At 47.8% G+C, this 17,013-nt stretch overlaps 1 protein-coding gene across 2 annotated transcripts in view; it reads left to right on the plus strand.

Moving 5' to 3' along the window:
* The window catches only part of CACNG2 (calcium voltage-gated channel auxiliary subunit gamma 2), a 364,493-nt gene that overhangs the window by 306,879 nt on the left and 40,601 nt on the right, over window positions 1–17,013 (plus strand). For both annotated transcript variants that reach the window (XM_063938814.1, XM_063938813.1), the window contains exon 2: window positions 11,257–11,340. In XM_063938814.1, coding sequence (XP_063794884.1) covers window positions 11,257–11,340 — 84 coding nt within the window. The remainder of the gene's footprint in view (window positions 1–11,256; window positions 11,341–17,013) is intronic.

The following is a 17,013-nucleotide window of genomic DNA, read 5'->3' on the forward strand; positions in this document are numbered from 1 at the left end:
TCCTCTCTAGAAATGCCGCTGGTGATAGTGTAGGACCTGCATGAAGGTGGGGTACCTTTGCGATCGGTTTGCAGGCTTCTGTGCATTGGCCAATTCACTAACTAAACCCCCATCATTTATTTATTTATTGATGTGTTGAGGATAAGTGAGCTTGCTATGGTGAGTGCTGGGTTTTCTGTTTGTATGTATTTGAGTGATGTGGTCATGGGCTACAAGCACCCCACCCTATGGGTGGTAAGTGCATTTGTGTACCCCGCTTCTGGGGTGGCGAGTGCCGAGGTTATGTGCACCCCACCCTATGAATGGTGAATGCACTTGGGTGCCCCGCTTCTGGGGTGGTGGGTGCTGTGGTTTTATATTTGTGTGTGGATATATATATATATACTGGCATTATATGTTAATATATATATATATAAAAAAAAAAGATAAATCGGCGCATCGAGCTGTGTGTATGTACCGCCCATACATTAACTGCACAAGCCTGGGTGATTGACAGGGCAACTGGGTGAGCGCATGTAAATGGCCACCCAGTTTGTGACGTCAGTCACAACGGATCGGGAAGTGTGTACGCACAACACACTGCCTGATCCATCTGTAGATATATCAGTTGATCTGCAGATAGCCTTAGGAAGAGGAGATGATTATAGTCAGGAGTTAAAGTGAGCCACTTGGAGACGGAACGCAGTTCCACCTCATCCGGCTCACCTAACCCAATGTGTGCCCGGCGCCGCAGGGAGATGCCGGGCGCCCGCTGAGATTGTGTTACCAGCGGGCGCCCAGCTCTCTCTCCATAGCGGAAGCTGGTGGCAGGAGCTCACTACTGAGCTCCGGCTTCCGGCTCCCGGCTGTCAGTGTGCGCTATGGGAGAGACGTCATGACGTCTCTTCCATAGTGCCGAGGAGTGGATGCTGGAAGGACTGCAGCGGTCGGACACGGGAGCGGGGTTTGGTGAGTATTGTTTTTTTGTTTGTTTTTTTAATGTTTGAGTGTATTAGCCTTGCTTCTACTGAGGGGGAAACTATAAGGGGGCATTACTACTGGGGGGGGGGCATTACTACTGGGGGCCTAACTACAGGGGGGCAAACTACAGGGAGGCAAACTACAGGGGGGCAAACTACTCGGGGGCATTGTAAAGGGGGCATTTCATAAGGAGCATCACTCCTGGGGACATAAGGGGCACTACTAAAGGGGACATTGCATAAGGGGCACCATTATATGGGTTCTATATACGGGGCACTACCACTGTGGGGACTACCAGTACAGTGGACATTGCATAAGGGGCACTACAACTGTGGGCATTGTATAAGGGGCGCTACTAGTGTGGGCATTATGTGTATTAGGGGTGCTACTACTGTGGGCTTTGTGTATAAGGGACACTAATGTGTGTCATAACATGAATAAGGGACACTACTATGTGGTGTAATGCAGGGCTGGCTCCAGGTATGTTCGAATAGAGTGGCCACGCAGGGCGCCACCCTTAATGGGCGCCGCACGCTGGCGCCGCCATATTCGTGCCTGGAGCCAGCCTGCAGTGTCCCAGCCCCAGCCTAAACTCTTGTGTGCCTGCTGTTCGGCGCGCTGTGCGGCGCCGGCGTCTGACATCAGACGCTGGCGCCGCATAGCGCGCACACAAGATTTTTGAAGAGTCCACCCACGCCCTCAACAGCACTCCCCCTCCCGGCTCCCAGAACCGCAGGTATTGGGCATTTATGGATCGGGCACTGGGGGCATTTATGTATTGGGCAGGGCACTGTGGGGTCATATCTGCACTGTGGGGGTATTTATGTATCTGGCACTGGGGGGCATTTATGTATCTGTCACTGTGGGGGCATATCTGGCACTGGGGGCATTTATGTATCTAGCACTGTGGGGGTATTTATTTATCTGTCACTATGGGGGCATTTATGTATCTGACACTGGGGGCATTTATGTATGTGGCACTGTGGGGGCATTTATGTATCTGGCACTGTGGGGGCACTTATGTTTCTGGCACTGTGGGGGCATTTATGTATCTGGCACTGTGGGGGCATTTATGTATCTGGCACTGTGGGGGCATTTATGTATCTGGCACTGTGGGGGCACTTATATATCTGGCACTGTGGGGGCATTTATGTATCTGGCACTGCGGGCATATCTGGCACTGGGGGCATTTATGTATCTGGCACTGTGGGAGCATTTATATATCTGGCACTGTGGGGGAATATCTGAACTGTGGGGGCATTTATGTATCTGGCACTGTGGGGGCATATCTGCACTGTGGGGGCATTTATGTATCTGGCACTGTAGGGGCATTTATGAATCTGGAACTATGGGGACATATCTGGCACTGTGTGGCCATTTATGTATCTGGCACTGCTGGGGGGCATGTCATGTGTATCTGGCACTGCTGGGGGGCATGTCACGTGTTGCTGGCACTGCTGGGGGGCATGTCAAGTGTAGCTGGCACTTATGGGGGGCATGTCATGTGTAGCTGGCACTGCTGGGGAGCATATCATGTAGTGTTCCTGCTAGGCGTCTGTGGCTAGGCAATGTGTCTCTGTGTTCTACCTGGCGCAATGTGTCTCTGTGCTCTACCTGGCGCAATGTGTCTCAGTGCTCTACCTGGCGCAAAGTGTCTCAGTGCTCTGCCTGGCGCAAAGTGTCTCAGTGCTCTGCCTGGCGCAAAGTGTCTAACGTGCTCTGCCTGGAGCAAAGTGTGTAGGAGATTCTACCTGGTGCAATGTGTATTAGCTGCACTACTGTGTGATGTGATGCGAATTGCCACAATTATGTGCCCACGCACCTTCCCCACGAAGCAACACCCCTAAATTTTGGCTGCGCGCCGACGGCGCGCACTGTCCATGCTTTGGCATATAGGTAATAAAACACCAAGCATTAGAGTATGTACATAATTTTGCCCACCTAACTTAAAAATGTGCCCTCCCTCTGATCAGCACCCTGCCCTAAAAAGTGAACACTATCATGTGTAGCTGGCACTGCTGGGGAGCATATTGTGTGTAGCTGGCACTGCTGGGGGGCATGTTATGTGTAGCTGGCACTGCTGCGGGGCATGTCATGTGTAGCTGGCACTGCTGGGAGGCATATCATGTCTATCTGGCACTGCACATTATGTGTATCTGACACTATACTGGAGACATTGGCCCTCATTCCGAGTTGTTCGCTCGCTAGCTGCTTTTAGCAGCATTGCACACGCTAGGCCGCCGCCCTCTGGGAGTGTATCTTAGCTTGGCAGAATTGCGAACGAAAGATTAGCAGAATTGCGAATAGAAAATTCTTAGCAGTTTCTGAGTAGCTCGAGACTTACTCCTACACTGCGATCAGCTCAGCCCGTTTCGTTCCTGGTTTGACGTCACAAACACGCCCTGCGTTCGGCCAGCCACTCCCCCGTTTCTCCAGACACTCCCGCGTTTTATCCTGGCACGCCTGCGTTTTTCCGCACACTCCCTGAAAACGGTCAGTGTCCGCCAAGAAACACCCACTTCCTGTCAATCACACTCCGATCACTTCAACGATGAAAATTCTTCGTTCGGACGTGAGTAAATCTACTAAGTTTTGTGCTAAAATACTTAGCGCATGCGCACTGCGTACCATGCGCATGCGCATTTTTGCCTTAATCGGCAACGAGCGAACAACTCGGAATGACCCCCATTGTGTGTAAGGAACACTACTGTGGCTGTTATGTGTAAGGCTGCTAATTGTGTGTGTAGAGGGGGTGTGAAAATATATTTATTTATAGTTTGATAATATGAAGTTACGAGGCCACGCCCACTTTTCCAGGAGGCCACGCCCGCTTTTCCAGGAGCGCGCGCGCATAGGGTTTTGTGGGGGGGGGGGGGGCGCTTTTACATTTTCTTGCTCAGGGTGCTAGTAGGCCTGGAGCATGCCCTGGTGCAATGTGAATAAGATTGTGCTACTGTGTGGCATAATTTTAATTGGGGATACTATTGTGTGAACACACCTTTTTCTTTTTGGGGGCACACGCACTACCTTTATTACTAAACCGGGGGGAGTTCCACCCCCTCTCTAGGACCACTTTAAGCACTGATTGAAGTCATGCTTATTCTCAAGCAAGTTATGCTGACTCGTATATTTCACATACTGTAGTAAATTTACTGTGCCTGCCAAATGCCTAAGGGGTCAAGTTATCAAGGGCAACATACCCTAAATCCTGCTAAAACTGGATATATTTGCAGGATTAAGGTATTTTCCCTATTTATCAAAATCTTATAGCCTGCATTTTTACTATTTAAAGTATATTATTGTAAAAAAAAGTGTCAATGCTGCAACCTATTGCGCGCCAATGATGGTGTTGAGTACCACCAGCGGTGTTTCAGCATGCAGAGACACAGAAAGTGGGCATCTCAGGGCTTGCACATTCAGACATATGCCTGTACACCAGAGGGGGGCTCAAACTAGCACTTGCATATTATCACGCCCACAACTCCACCAACGGGCCCAAGAGGGGACGCAGCAGCGCACATCTCTGAATAAGGCCTCAGATGCGGACACATTGGACCTGTGTAACACTAAAGGCTCATACACACTTGCCGATAAAATGAGCGACGCCGCTCATTTTCCCCCATCCTGAGCGGCGCCGCTCATCTTTCCCCTTCCTGAGCCTATTTCCCCGCTGCACACTTGGAGAAGTAGAAGGTAGAAAACTTGCTACACTGTGATGAGATCGTTGGTGGGAGGAGCATCTTCACTACTCCTCCCCTCACCTCATCGTCCACCCACTACCTGTCTGTACACTTCCCTTGCTGGTCACAACTGTCTCTTATCATCACTACAGTGATTCAGGCAGTACTCTTCAGACGCATCATGCACGGCAAAGCATGTATGATGTGACTGAAGCATAACAGTGCCGCATACTGACTGCCCCCCCGCCAGCATATCCCTGAGCACTAGCTGCTGCTGCACCCTATAGCTGCTCAAACTTCCCCTACCTATAACTGACCCTTCAGATCAATCTGCGACTGTTCCTCAGGGTCGGCGCCAACATCTATAGGCTAGGCACCCCCCCTTCCCCCACCCGTGTGCACGTCTGTGGTTCGAATCTATACCAGGGAACCATGCATTTTCCAATACTGTTATCTGCTAAGCAACCAATAAGAGACGGGGGGGGGGGGCGAGGTGCAGCAAGCCTAAAACTGCGTGCAAACTTCCAAAAATGCAATTTTCAGAGGTTTTCACTGCATACTGCATATGCAGCAAGCCCCTGAATGTGATGGCGTTATCCAATAGAAGCCTATGGGCTTCTATCGCACCTCCCCACTGAAAGGGATCCAACATGATACCACCCCACACCACCTGCGGCGCGCGTGTCATTCGATGCATTCGCAGATAGGACACCAGGTCATAAACGCGGCAGTCCTATCATCGCAAAGGACTGCTCTTACCACAACAGCTGTCCTTTGTATTTTTCTTCATGCATACGGTGTTAATAAACACTGATATGCATGCGGAGAGGGCGGGATGTATCGCATGCAAAATGCGACGCTTGCTGCATCCCGCCCGTGGAATGATTCAGATGTGGTTGGAGTTGCTATCGCTGCTGCTTTCATCAGTGATAGCACTAATATAGTAATGCAGCAGGAGGCATCATGCCTCCAGCTTGCACTAGTGATCCAAGCTGCTTCCTAGGATGCAACACCATCGGCTGGCTGCGTGATCCATGGGAAATCACAAGGCGGCTGCTGCATACAGTGCCAGAATAAGGTCCACATGGGCCTGGAACTGACAATGATGAAGGGCCTTTGTGTGCTGCTGTAGGGGGTGTGTGGTCTATATAGGGTGTGTGGCCTGTGTTGTGGGCATCTCCATAATTCTATTAGTGTTCATCCCGCATACCTAGCCACTGTAGTAAGGCAATTAACTAAATAAGGCGGAGAACAGCACAGTGACCACCATATAATACAGAAATCAATGCAGTGACACCTACATAACCCAGAGAGCATTGCAGTGAGTGTCATATAATACAGAGCACATTACATTGACTGCTAGATAATACAAGGAGCATTACAGTAGCATTCAAATTATGCAGAGAGCATCCGTGGCTGCCAAATATTATGCAGAGACCATGGTAGTGCCCATCATATCCAAGTGACCTCCATACAATACAAACAACATTGTAATGAGTGCCATAAAAACAGAGAACTCCAACGACCACCATAGAACACAGAAGACAACACAGCCACACACCATGACCCGTGTAATTAAATGAATCAGAAAACAGGTATATCGATGGCATGTATCTATAAACTTAATGGAATTCACACTTTTTAGCATTGGGCGCTGGTAGTAGCGCTGGTTACCCACCTCACTGGAAGAATGCCTGGGTAAACACAGCACACCAGGCACAGCCCTGCTTCCCATCTCCCTTCTCTGTTCTTTACTCCTGCCTCTGTCCTCCTGGTTCCCTTTATACAGTGTGAACCATAGCCTGTGGTTCAACACAAAAACACTGAGTCTGCGGCTGCGCTGTAGTGAGGCAGTGCTAAGGCAGGAACAACTGCGATCCACAACATCGCTGAAGAGTGATGATAATTATTGATCATCATCACCCTTTATTTATAGCTACAGCTCACTTCCAGCCACCCTGCCCTCTGTCACCCGGGGCACATACCCCGCCCACCCCTTGCCCTTGCACCCCAGCATACATATATACACACAAACATATTAGAAATACAACATACTTATAAATACATAAGTTCACCCTCCAGATCCACATTTTAATTACAAAAAACCTGACTAGAATTCAGATTATGTACTGTACCTTAATCTTAATTATCTGAGGTTACAGGTGTCAGTCAGTCATAAGGAGGCAGTCTAAGAGAGCTCTCCTGCCTCTGTGTGCTGACACTGTCCCTTTGGGTGCGGTGGGGAGTGATATCACACAGGGCAGAGGAGATGTTGAGGTACTCTTTATGGCACAGGGAGGGCTTGAGAAGTTTTCCATATCACCCACACCCCTTTTCACTTCTGTGCCTCAAGTTCCTGTACCCTTCCAATTGTGTGTGATATTTACAGTATATATATATTTATATTAAGCATTACACATATATATATATATATATATATAGAAATAAAGACTACGGCGCTTCAGTGCGGCTTTGTGTTGTCTATACCTTGAATTTAAAATAACCTTTTCTAAAAATAGAGTATAAATAAAGAATAAAAACACTTCTCAATATATTAAATGAGTGGCAGCTTATAATACATACATATGTGCTTGGCATGCACACATAAGGATTTATAGGAATTGGTGAAAATAAGCGCCCAAGAGTGTAGATTTTATAACAAGGTGAATACAAATGAAGGTATCAAGAATGGGTATATTAAAACCAGTTAAAAAAAACTTATCTGAAAAAACCAGAGAAGCTAAATTCAGGCGATGTCCTTGATGAAGTCCTGTTGATGACGGACGAAACGCGTTTTTATGTATTTTTATGTCATTACGTGTATTAAATAATTTTATCTTTTATATATACACTGCCCAGGCTATATATGGATTGCATACTTGGGAATACGCTGTTTCCCTAATTGAGCCTAATGATTTATAGCCAGTGATATATTTCGATATTTTACAAAAAAACAGTACACACTATGTTTGCTTTTCTTTTTTTCAACATGTATTAAGCGTCAAAGAAGCATCGCCTGAATTTAGCTTCTCTGGTTTTCAGATAAGTTTTTTTTAACTGGTTTTAATATACCCATTCTTGATACCTTCATTTGTATTCACCTTGTTATAAAAATTTACACTCTTGGGCGCTTATTTTCACCAATTCCTATATATATATATATATATATATATATTATTTTTTTTAGACAGCAGGGCTGTAATAAGAGTGGTGTGGAACCAGCCAGCCTCCACAATCCATGCCCTGCTTCTCCATTTTCCGGCTCCCATATTGTGTCATGATGTCTCCTACAGTGCCGTGGGATCTGTACTACCGATCAGAGCATCCTACGGGGATGCAGTTAGCATCCCAACGAACGGGATCCTGGAGGTCAATATACCAACGCCGGGATCCCGAGTTAGGACAGAAACCTGGCGTCACTATACCGACACTGAATGGGATGCCAGTGTTAAAATACCGACAGCCGACATCCCGATCGTCCTGACAGCAGGACGCGGTAGCATCCTGCCGCGCGGGGGGGGGGGGGGGTTTAGGCAGAAGAAGGGGGGTTAGGGTGCAGGGATGGGAAGGTTAGGGTTAGGCACCGGGGAGGGAGGGTTAGGGTTAGGCACTTAGAAGGGGTGATTAGGGTTAGGCACACAGCGGGGAGGGTTAGGTTTAGGCAGCAGGGAAGGGTGGGTTAGGCAACCCCGGGAGGGTTAAGCATCCACAAGGGAGGGTTAGGGTAGGGAAAAGGTGAGGGTTAGGTTGCTTCCTGGGGGGCTGTCAGGGTTTTTGATGGACGGGATGCCGCTGTCGGTATACTGAACGCCGGCATCCCGTCCATCATCAAATCATACTGATCCCATCGTACAGAAGCTCTGAGTAGCACCCTATACACCCAATGAAGTTTTGCTCTTGCCCACCCTTCCCACTAGGCACTGATTTAAGGCTGACACCCTGAGTGCTGCAGAGGGTGCACTGATACCCTGTTATGGGACTGACCAGGCCTGAAACTAGGATTTTTCTCCCCTGGGGCAAGGCAGTAATTTGACCCCCCCCCCCCCCTTCCCCCCTCCCTTTTCTGACTTAAGTTTAATATCCATCTCCCTCCTTACCACACTTTATAAAGGGACAGCGGCACACTCGCCAAAAAGAGAGTATTTAAAGTACACACCTCCAGATGTGATGCTGGATCTTTCCCCTAGGTGTACCTTCCAGCCTGTGAGCCCGCTAACTCATCAGCTGGTTCCCTTGTTGGATGTGTTTTCTGGCCACCCAACCGGCTCCCCCACGGAGCTCAAAATCATGGCAGCGGAGGATATGGAAGCATTGTGACTTTTCCGGAGACGAAGTGGAAGGAAACCAGAGTGTACAATCGCAGGCTGGAGAGTGACACCGAGCCATCTCTGTCACTCAGCACCGTGGTTGTGTCTGGTGCGCAATCAGCGGCGCCCAGGTATACATGTGTGTGACTATTCCTACCCGGGCATAGTGGTATGTTACATCTCAATGGCGAAGCGTCCTGACCCCACTGGGGACATGGCCACATGCAGGAAGCTTTGGGATCTGCTGACCCCCCCACATTCCTCCCTGCTAGGTACAGGCCAGTATCCCCCTCAAGTCTGCCCTCCTAACCTCACCCCCCTAGTTGTGGCCCTAAGCTGACACACACAAATCCATATATATAGCTAAGTGCCAGACATTATACTGACCTGTGGAAAGTTACTTTGCGTATGACTGCTGGTTTCTCCACCCATCGAGTTACAGTTGCTTTTACTCCTATGCCTGGCAGCACAGAGTCACAGTGATCCACCATAGCAGATCTGAACTCAGTTGCTAAAAGAGAGGTGGGGGTGAACGCAGGGCTGTCAAGAGAAATCCTGGGCCCCGGTACAGTAAATTTCCGGGGGCCCCCCCTGCAGGGGGTGTGGCCACAACCTGTTAGTTGCATGGCTGCACCAGTTTGGTTGGCATGTCTAGCACACAAGAAGTACCCACTCACAGGAGCATGACATACCTCCCAGCAGTTGGGACAAAACAAAAGTGTTCACTATTAGGATGGTGGACAGTCACATAAAAGCTGCATTGGTTGCAGAGCGCATTCCCTGGAATTTTGTGAAAGTGGATCCTCCATTGTAATTTTAGGATAAAGGATGTGCCATAGCGTGTAATCACTGTATACACACACACACACACACACACACACACACACACACACACACACACACACACACACACACACACACATATAGTATATGCAGAAATGCCTATTACTATGATTAAAGTTGAATAAACTGAAATGTTGACTTGCCAGAATATATTGTTACATTAGTAAGTCCCGAGAGTGCCACAGTATTTCTGCTTATACTACCTGTCATCCCACAAAGATAGATAGATAGATAGATAGATATACACATATACACACATATATATACTGTTTATAGATATATATTACACACACATACAGGGCAGTAGAGAGTCTGGCTGGGCCCAGGTACTTTTCAGGGGCCATTGCCTATTCACAGGAGGCGTGTTCATGCAACCTTTGAAACAATACCAATTTTTTTTTTTTTTTAAGCGCTACCATGATGGCCACACTCCAGCCCAGCTTAGTAGAAGAGTTGTAGCTGCTGCTGCCAGTTAAGGGGGAGGAAGCTTGGGGGCCCCCACTGCGCCCCTCCTTCAGACCTGGGCCCGGGTAATTTGTACCCTTTCCCCCCCTCTCTGTGCACCACTGGGTGAACGCTGGGCTTCAGGAGTCTGAGGAATACAGCTTTGGACAAAGGGGGCGGAGCTTCATGCAGCCAGGGGGTGGAGTTTCAGACTGCGCCAAGTCCATGGGATGTGACCTGCTGATCGGGGACTCGGGAAGTGAGGGGGTCAGTGAGTTTGCCAGCCGGGATGTGATTATGATTTAGCTAGTCATTGTCAACACGGATTGCACTACAACAGATCCTGTGGGCCTATTTTCCTGGGAGGGCCTGGATCTGCAACTCCACCCGCCCCATTGTTAATCCGGCCCTTGTCTGCATATCCAACAAAGAGGCAAGGAAATCTCCGTGTTCCAACAAAGATCCTGGCCTCATCACTACCCCACAACGGCGACGGCACGCCTACATTGTGGGAAACAGAGGCCAGCGGCACACCCAACCCGCCCCCAAACAGCAGACAGAGGCAGCACTCTGAGTACAGTTATACCCCTTTCAGACAAAAATATTCTGGCAGCAATACATCAAATAAAGCCATATACAGTGTATTACCATGTTTTGTCTTGTATAAATGAATTATTAGATAGGCTTTTTCTACGCATGACATTCTAGGAGGCATTTTGATGTGCCCAATATTGGGGGTCAGTCATAGGTTTTTCATCTGGTTTTAAACAATGAATAAGTAGAATAATCTGGAAATGATAGTGGTAAGAACTGAAGTTTTTAAGGGAAATTGAATGTGCAAGTTTGTACTGAACAGAAAATTCTCATCTACCAATCAGCTGCAGAATGTTTTCCCTTGCTGGACTTATAGCAGGAGGAAATTCACGTTGGCAATAGACCTCTGACTGTTTAGTGAGCGTATGATGAAGTGGGTCAAGACGGAGACAGCAAATTCTGAAACATTTTTCATTTTCTCTCCCCAGGTAATTTTAAAGGCATGTGCAAACAGATTGATCACTTTCCAGAGGATGCAGATTATGAAGCAGACACTGCTGAATATTTCCTCCGTAAGTCTGGTGCTGTTATTATCTCTTCTGTCAATGACATTACCACCTAATTTCTTATAGAAACATATTTTGTTTATGTCCGCACCATATTATTGTAAGCGACAGAGAAAATTTATTGTGGAAAATGCTCATTTATTAAGTGTAATGACAGGAAAAAGCTTCTCTTTGCACAGACTGTTCACCATCAGCTTCCGTTACAATTCCCCAAATATTTTCCTTTGAGTTTCACAGTTGTCGGCACTCATCCAAGTAAGCCCATATTTTATGCTTTCACTTAGACACAGTATTTTCAGCCATTTAAATCATTACTATACAGTATATCACAGTCATTTTATATGAGCCATGCTAGCACGTAATTCCCAGTAGTACTGGTTTTAGAGACTATGGGGGACACTTACTAAGCAGTGATAAAAGTGGAGAAGTGAGCCAGTGGAGAAGTGGCCCCATCAACCAATCAGCAGCTCTCTATCATTTTATAGTATTCAAATTATAGATGTTAGGTCAGTGCTGATTGGTTGCCATGGGTAACTTCTCCACTGGCTCACTTCTCTGCTCTTATCACTGCTTAGTAAATGTCCCCCTATAAAGGGTGTAGTCCTGTGGTAAATAGAAAAGACTTAGCTTGAGCAGATCTGGTCCTTATTTGGCTTAATTTTATAGTCAATGGGCCTTATCATTGGCGTTTCTATCATGAGTGCAATGTGTGCGGTACACACGGGCACCTGGGTCCAGGGGGGCCCCACACTGCACACACTGCACCCATGTTGGTTTAATACTTACCTGTCCAGAGTCCCACGACGGGCGCTGCAGCCGCGGCAAAAATCACACCCAAAATGGCAGCCACACATCATACTTGCCGACTTTTTGGCTGCTCTCTCCGGGAGAGAGCAGCCAGGACGGCTCAGCGGGGGCGTGGCGGCGGGACGCGTCATGTTAGCCACGCCCCCGCTGTGTAATGCCGCTATTACCGGTATTGTCCCACAGGGGGCGTGGCTATGATGACGTGATTCAACAAGAATCGCGTCATCGCCTGCCCGGACCGCCCACTTTACTCTTTAAGTGGGCGGCTGGGCAGGGGGGGACCCCCGAAATCGGGAGACTTGCCTGCTCTTCCGGGGGGCCGGGAGGGTCACCCGATTTTCGGGAGCCTCCCGGCCATTCCGGGAGAGTAGGCAAGTATGCCGCACATGCACAGTACGAAATTTGTCAACGGCGCCATGGCCCTACGCCCCTGTGCCTTATTCATTCATATTGGGGATATCCTCAGTGTGTTTGCATTATGCAGTTCTCATGGCCAGTACGCACACGCAGGTCCCAATGTGCGCATGCGCAGGCCATGCATTGCGATCTTTTTTATGCAAATGCCTCTGCCTGATTGACAGGCAGAGGCGATGACGGCGTGGCAAAAATGGGGCGGATCCAGGACATTTAGTTGAAAATGGCGACGGCCAACTGCCTTCACAGCCAGGCTTGGGGGGACTTCCCATATTCAGCGGTGAGATTGCAATTGAATTGCAATTGCATCATTGACCGCTATTAGCATGCTGGGCAGCCTTGCCCTGTGCTGCGCGGCCCCCCAGCATGCGGTCACAAGCAGTTGCAGTTTTGCTAATTTAGCAAAACTGCAACTGTTGATGAATGAGGGCCGATGTTGGCATGATAGAACAATACAAGATCTGCTGATACTTTGTTTGATGCGACCCCAGTCATGGCAATCAGATTAATTCCTTGAACAGTTACCCTAGTTATTGAATTTACCAATTACAATGGCTGATGTCTTTTCCTGCAAGAGAGGTATCCAACCTGTTTCTAAACCTAATGAATTGTATTACCAACTCCTATGCGAGTAAGTCTTAGGGGTAATTTCATATTTGGCTATAGGCAGTCATGATCTGCAGCTGTTCACATCACCGAGATTTACTGTACCCAATAATAACCATTTTACCTCACACCCCGTAGAGGGACACTGGTGGCTGCGATATGTCCGCATTCTGAACACTTCTCAAGCACTTTGTGGCTATGATGCATTGCTGCTGCTAATGAGGATGAATGTGATGACAATGATGACCCCTTCATTTGCATGTCACATTGCTCCTGTGGGAATGTACTAGGTAAAGATTATTTCAGAATGACGCATGTTCTCTGATTTGTTTAATAACCTTTCTGTACAACACTGACCCTGCATGACATCACGTGAGGACGAGAAAATGAGAGCTATCTGGACACTCTGGGCGGCACTACACACTGCAGGGTGCATGCCCGTGACAACCATTGGATGCTTCAATCAGCACTTCAGCAAAGCTACTGGATGCAGGGTGCTGTACCAGTACCCTGCTAGACAGTTGCAAGGGCTGTGGTGGTGCGGCCCTGTTTGTGCACCCAGTTCTGCCATCAGGGACGGATTAAGGCCTGTGGGGGCCCAAGGCAATGAAGTTGTGGGGGCCTCCACTAATAAGATTACTGCCAAACGCCCCTGAACACTCCCCACCCCACACACCATCATTTCGCTAAACCGGCACTGCTATGCCCCTGTGGTAACACACACACAACCACACACGTATACAAACACACACACGTTTAAAAACATATAAAATAAATGTACACATACAGTATATACACACCACACATATATGTATATATGCTAGGCGGACACTATGGAGGAGATTCAAATGTTTGAAAAGTCAGTTAGGTGTCTGTTTTTCCCTACCTAATAGACAGGAAAAAAGACACCCAACCGACTTTTCAAACATTTGAATCTCCCCCAATGTGTGTATATATATATATATATTATATATATATATATATATATATATATGTGTGTGTGTGTATAGATATACGAGGCTAGGCGGACTATATATGTGTATATATAAATATATATATGAGCACAGTGTGTGAATATGTATATGTGCATATATATATATATATATATATATATATATGCACATATCTGAGGAGAGCTAGGAGGAGGGCACAGCATAAAGAGCAACAGACCCCCCCCCCCCCCCCCCCATCCCGGCATATGTAATGCTGCTGCAGCATCCAGCACAACCTCTACCCTGCCGCCCGACCCCCGTTTCCCCCGCACACTCACCAGATATCATTATAAACTCCCGTCCATAGAGCAGCGACAGACGGCATCCCCTCACCCGCACTAGTCAGCGTGAAAAACGGTGCATTCTCCTTTCTGCCTCCACAGAACAGTGAAGCAGCGTCGGGCAGCACAGCATCCCCCCACCTCCCAACCCCTTCCAGCAGCACACACACAGCAGAAGTCTGCGCCGACGCTCAGCGCAAATACGCGCTCACAGGGGCCCTAACAGTAGAATGAAGATGCCAACCTACGGTAGTTAAGCAAGTGTGTGGGGGTCCGTAATGTGTGGGGGCCTAGGGACGATCGCCCCTGTCGCCCCTCCCATAATCCGGCCCTGTCTGCCATTACAGCGCTTACCTCAAGCTTGTTTACTGCATTGTAGGCAAAGCTGAAAATGTTGGTGCCGGCACTTGGAGATATCATCTATTTGTGCCAGATAGTCATGGGCAAAGTGATTCACTGAACTGAGTTGAGACTTGAGACACATGACTCAGTTCAGTGAAGTGTCTCGAGTCTAGTGATGTGCACCGGAAATTTTTCGGGTTTTGTGTTTTGGTTTTGGATTCGGTTCCGCGGCCGTGTTTTGGATTCGGACGCGTTTTGGCAAAACCTCCCTGAAAATTTTTTGTCGATTTCGGGTGTGTTTTGGATTCGGGTGTTTTTTTACAAAAAACCCTCAAAAACAGCTTAAATCATAGAATTTGGGGGTCATTTTGATCCCATAGTATTATTAACCTCAATAACCATAATTTACACTCATTTTCAGTCTATTCTGAACACCTCACACCTCACAATATTATTTTTAGTCCTAAAATTTGCACCAAGGTCGCTGGATGGCTAAGCTAAGCGACACAAGTGGCCGACACAAACTCCTGGCCCATCTGGGAGTGGCACTGCAGTGTCAGGCAGGATGGCACTTCAAAAAAATAGTCCCCAAACAGCACATGATGCAAAGAAAAAAAGAGGCGCACCAAGGTCGCTGTGTGACTAAGCTAAGCGACACAAGTGGCCGACACAAACACCTGGCCCATCTAGGAGTGGCACTGCAGTGTCAGACAGGATGGCACTTCAAAAAAAATAGTCCCCAAACAGCACATGATGCAAAGAAAAAAAGAGGCGCAATGAGGTAGCTGTGTGACTAAGCTAAGCAACCCAAGTGGCCCATCTAGGAGTGGCACTGCAGTGTCAGGCAGGATGGCACTTCAAAAAATAGTCCCCAAACAGCACATGATGCAAAGAAAAAAAGAGGCGCACCAAGGTCGCTGTGTGACTAAGCTAAGCGACACAAGTGGCCGACACAAACACCTGGCCCATCTAGGAGTGGCACTGCAGTGTCAGGCAGGATGGCACTTCAAAAAAATTGTCCCCAAACAGCACATGATGCAAAGAAAAAAAGAGGCGCAATGAGGTAGCTGTGTGACTAAGCTAAGCGACCCAAGTGGCCGACACAAACACCTGGCCCATCTAGGAGTGGCACTGCAGTGTCAGGCAGGATGGCACTTCATAAAAATAGTCCCCAAACAGCACATGATGCAAAGAAAAAAAGAGGCGCACCAAGGTTGCTGTGTGACTAAGCTAAGCAACACAAGTGGCCGACACAAACACCTGGCCCATCTAGGAGTGGCACTGCAGTTTTCTAGCGAGAGGATGAGTGCTTCCATCCTCATGTGAATCTGAACCACTAGCCATGAACATAGGCCAGGGCCTCAGCCGTTCCTTGCCACTCCGTGCCGTAAATGGCATATTGGCAAGTTTACGCTTCTCATCAGACGCTTTCAATTTTGATTTTTGGGTCATTTTACTGAACTTTTGTTTTTTGGATTTTACATGCTCTCTACTATAACATTGGGCATCGGCCTTGGCAGACGACGTTGATGGCATTTCATCGTCTCGGCCATGACTAGTGGCAGCAGCTTCAGCACGAGGTGGAAGTGGATCTTGATCTTTCCCTATTTTAACCTCCACATTTTTGTTCTCCATTTTTTAATGTGTGGAATTATATGCCAGTATCAATAGCAATGGCCTACTACTATATATACTGCGCACAACTGAAATGCACCACAGGTATGGATGGATAGTATACTTGACGACACAGAGGTAGGTAGAGCAGTGGCCTTCCGTACCGTACTGCTATATATACTGGTGGTCACTGTCAGCAAACTGCAAAACTAAAATGTACCACAGGTATAGAATCTAGATGGATAGTATACTTGACGACACAGAGGTAGGTAGAGCAGTGGCCTTCCGTACCGTACTGCTAAATATACTGGTGGTCACTGTCAGCAAACTGCAAAACTAAAATGCACCACAGGTATAGAATCTAGATGGATAGTATGCTTGACGACACAGAGGTAGGTAGAGCAGTGGCCTTCCGTACCGTACTGCTATATATACTGGTGGTCACTGTCAGCAAACTGCAAAACTAAAATGCACCACAGGTATAGAATCTAGATGGATAGTATACTTGACGACACAGAGGTAGGTAGAGCAGTGGCCTTCCTTACCGTACTGCTATATATACTAGAGGTCACTGTCAGCAAACTGCAAAACTAAAATGCACCACAGGTATAGAATCTAGATGG

This window comes from Pseudophryne corroboree, chromosome 9 (assembly GCF_028390025.1).
Source record: "Pseudophryne corroboree isolate aPseCor3 chromosome 9, aPseCor3.hap2, whole genome shotgun sequence".
Lineage (NCBI taxonomy): Eukaryota > Metazoa > Chordata > Amphibia > Anura > Myobatrachidae > Pseudophryne > Pseudophryne corroboree.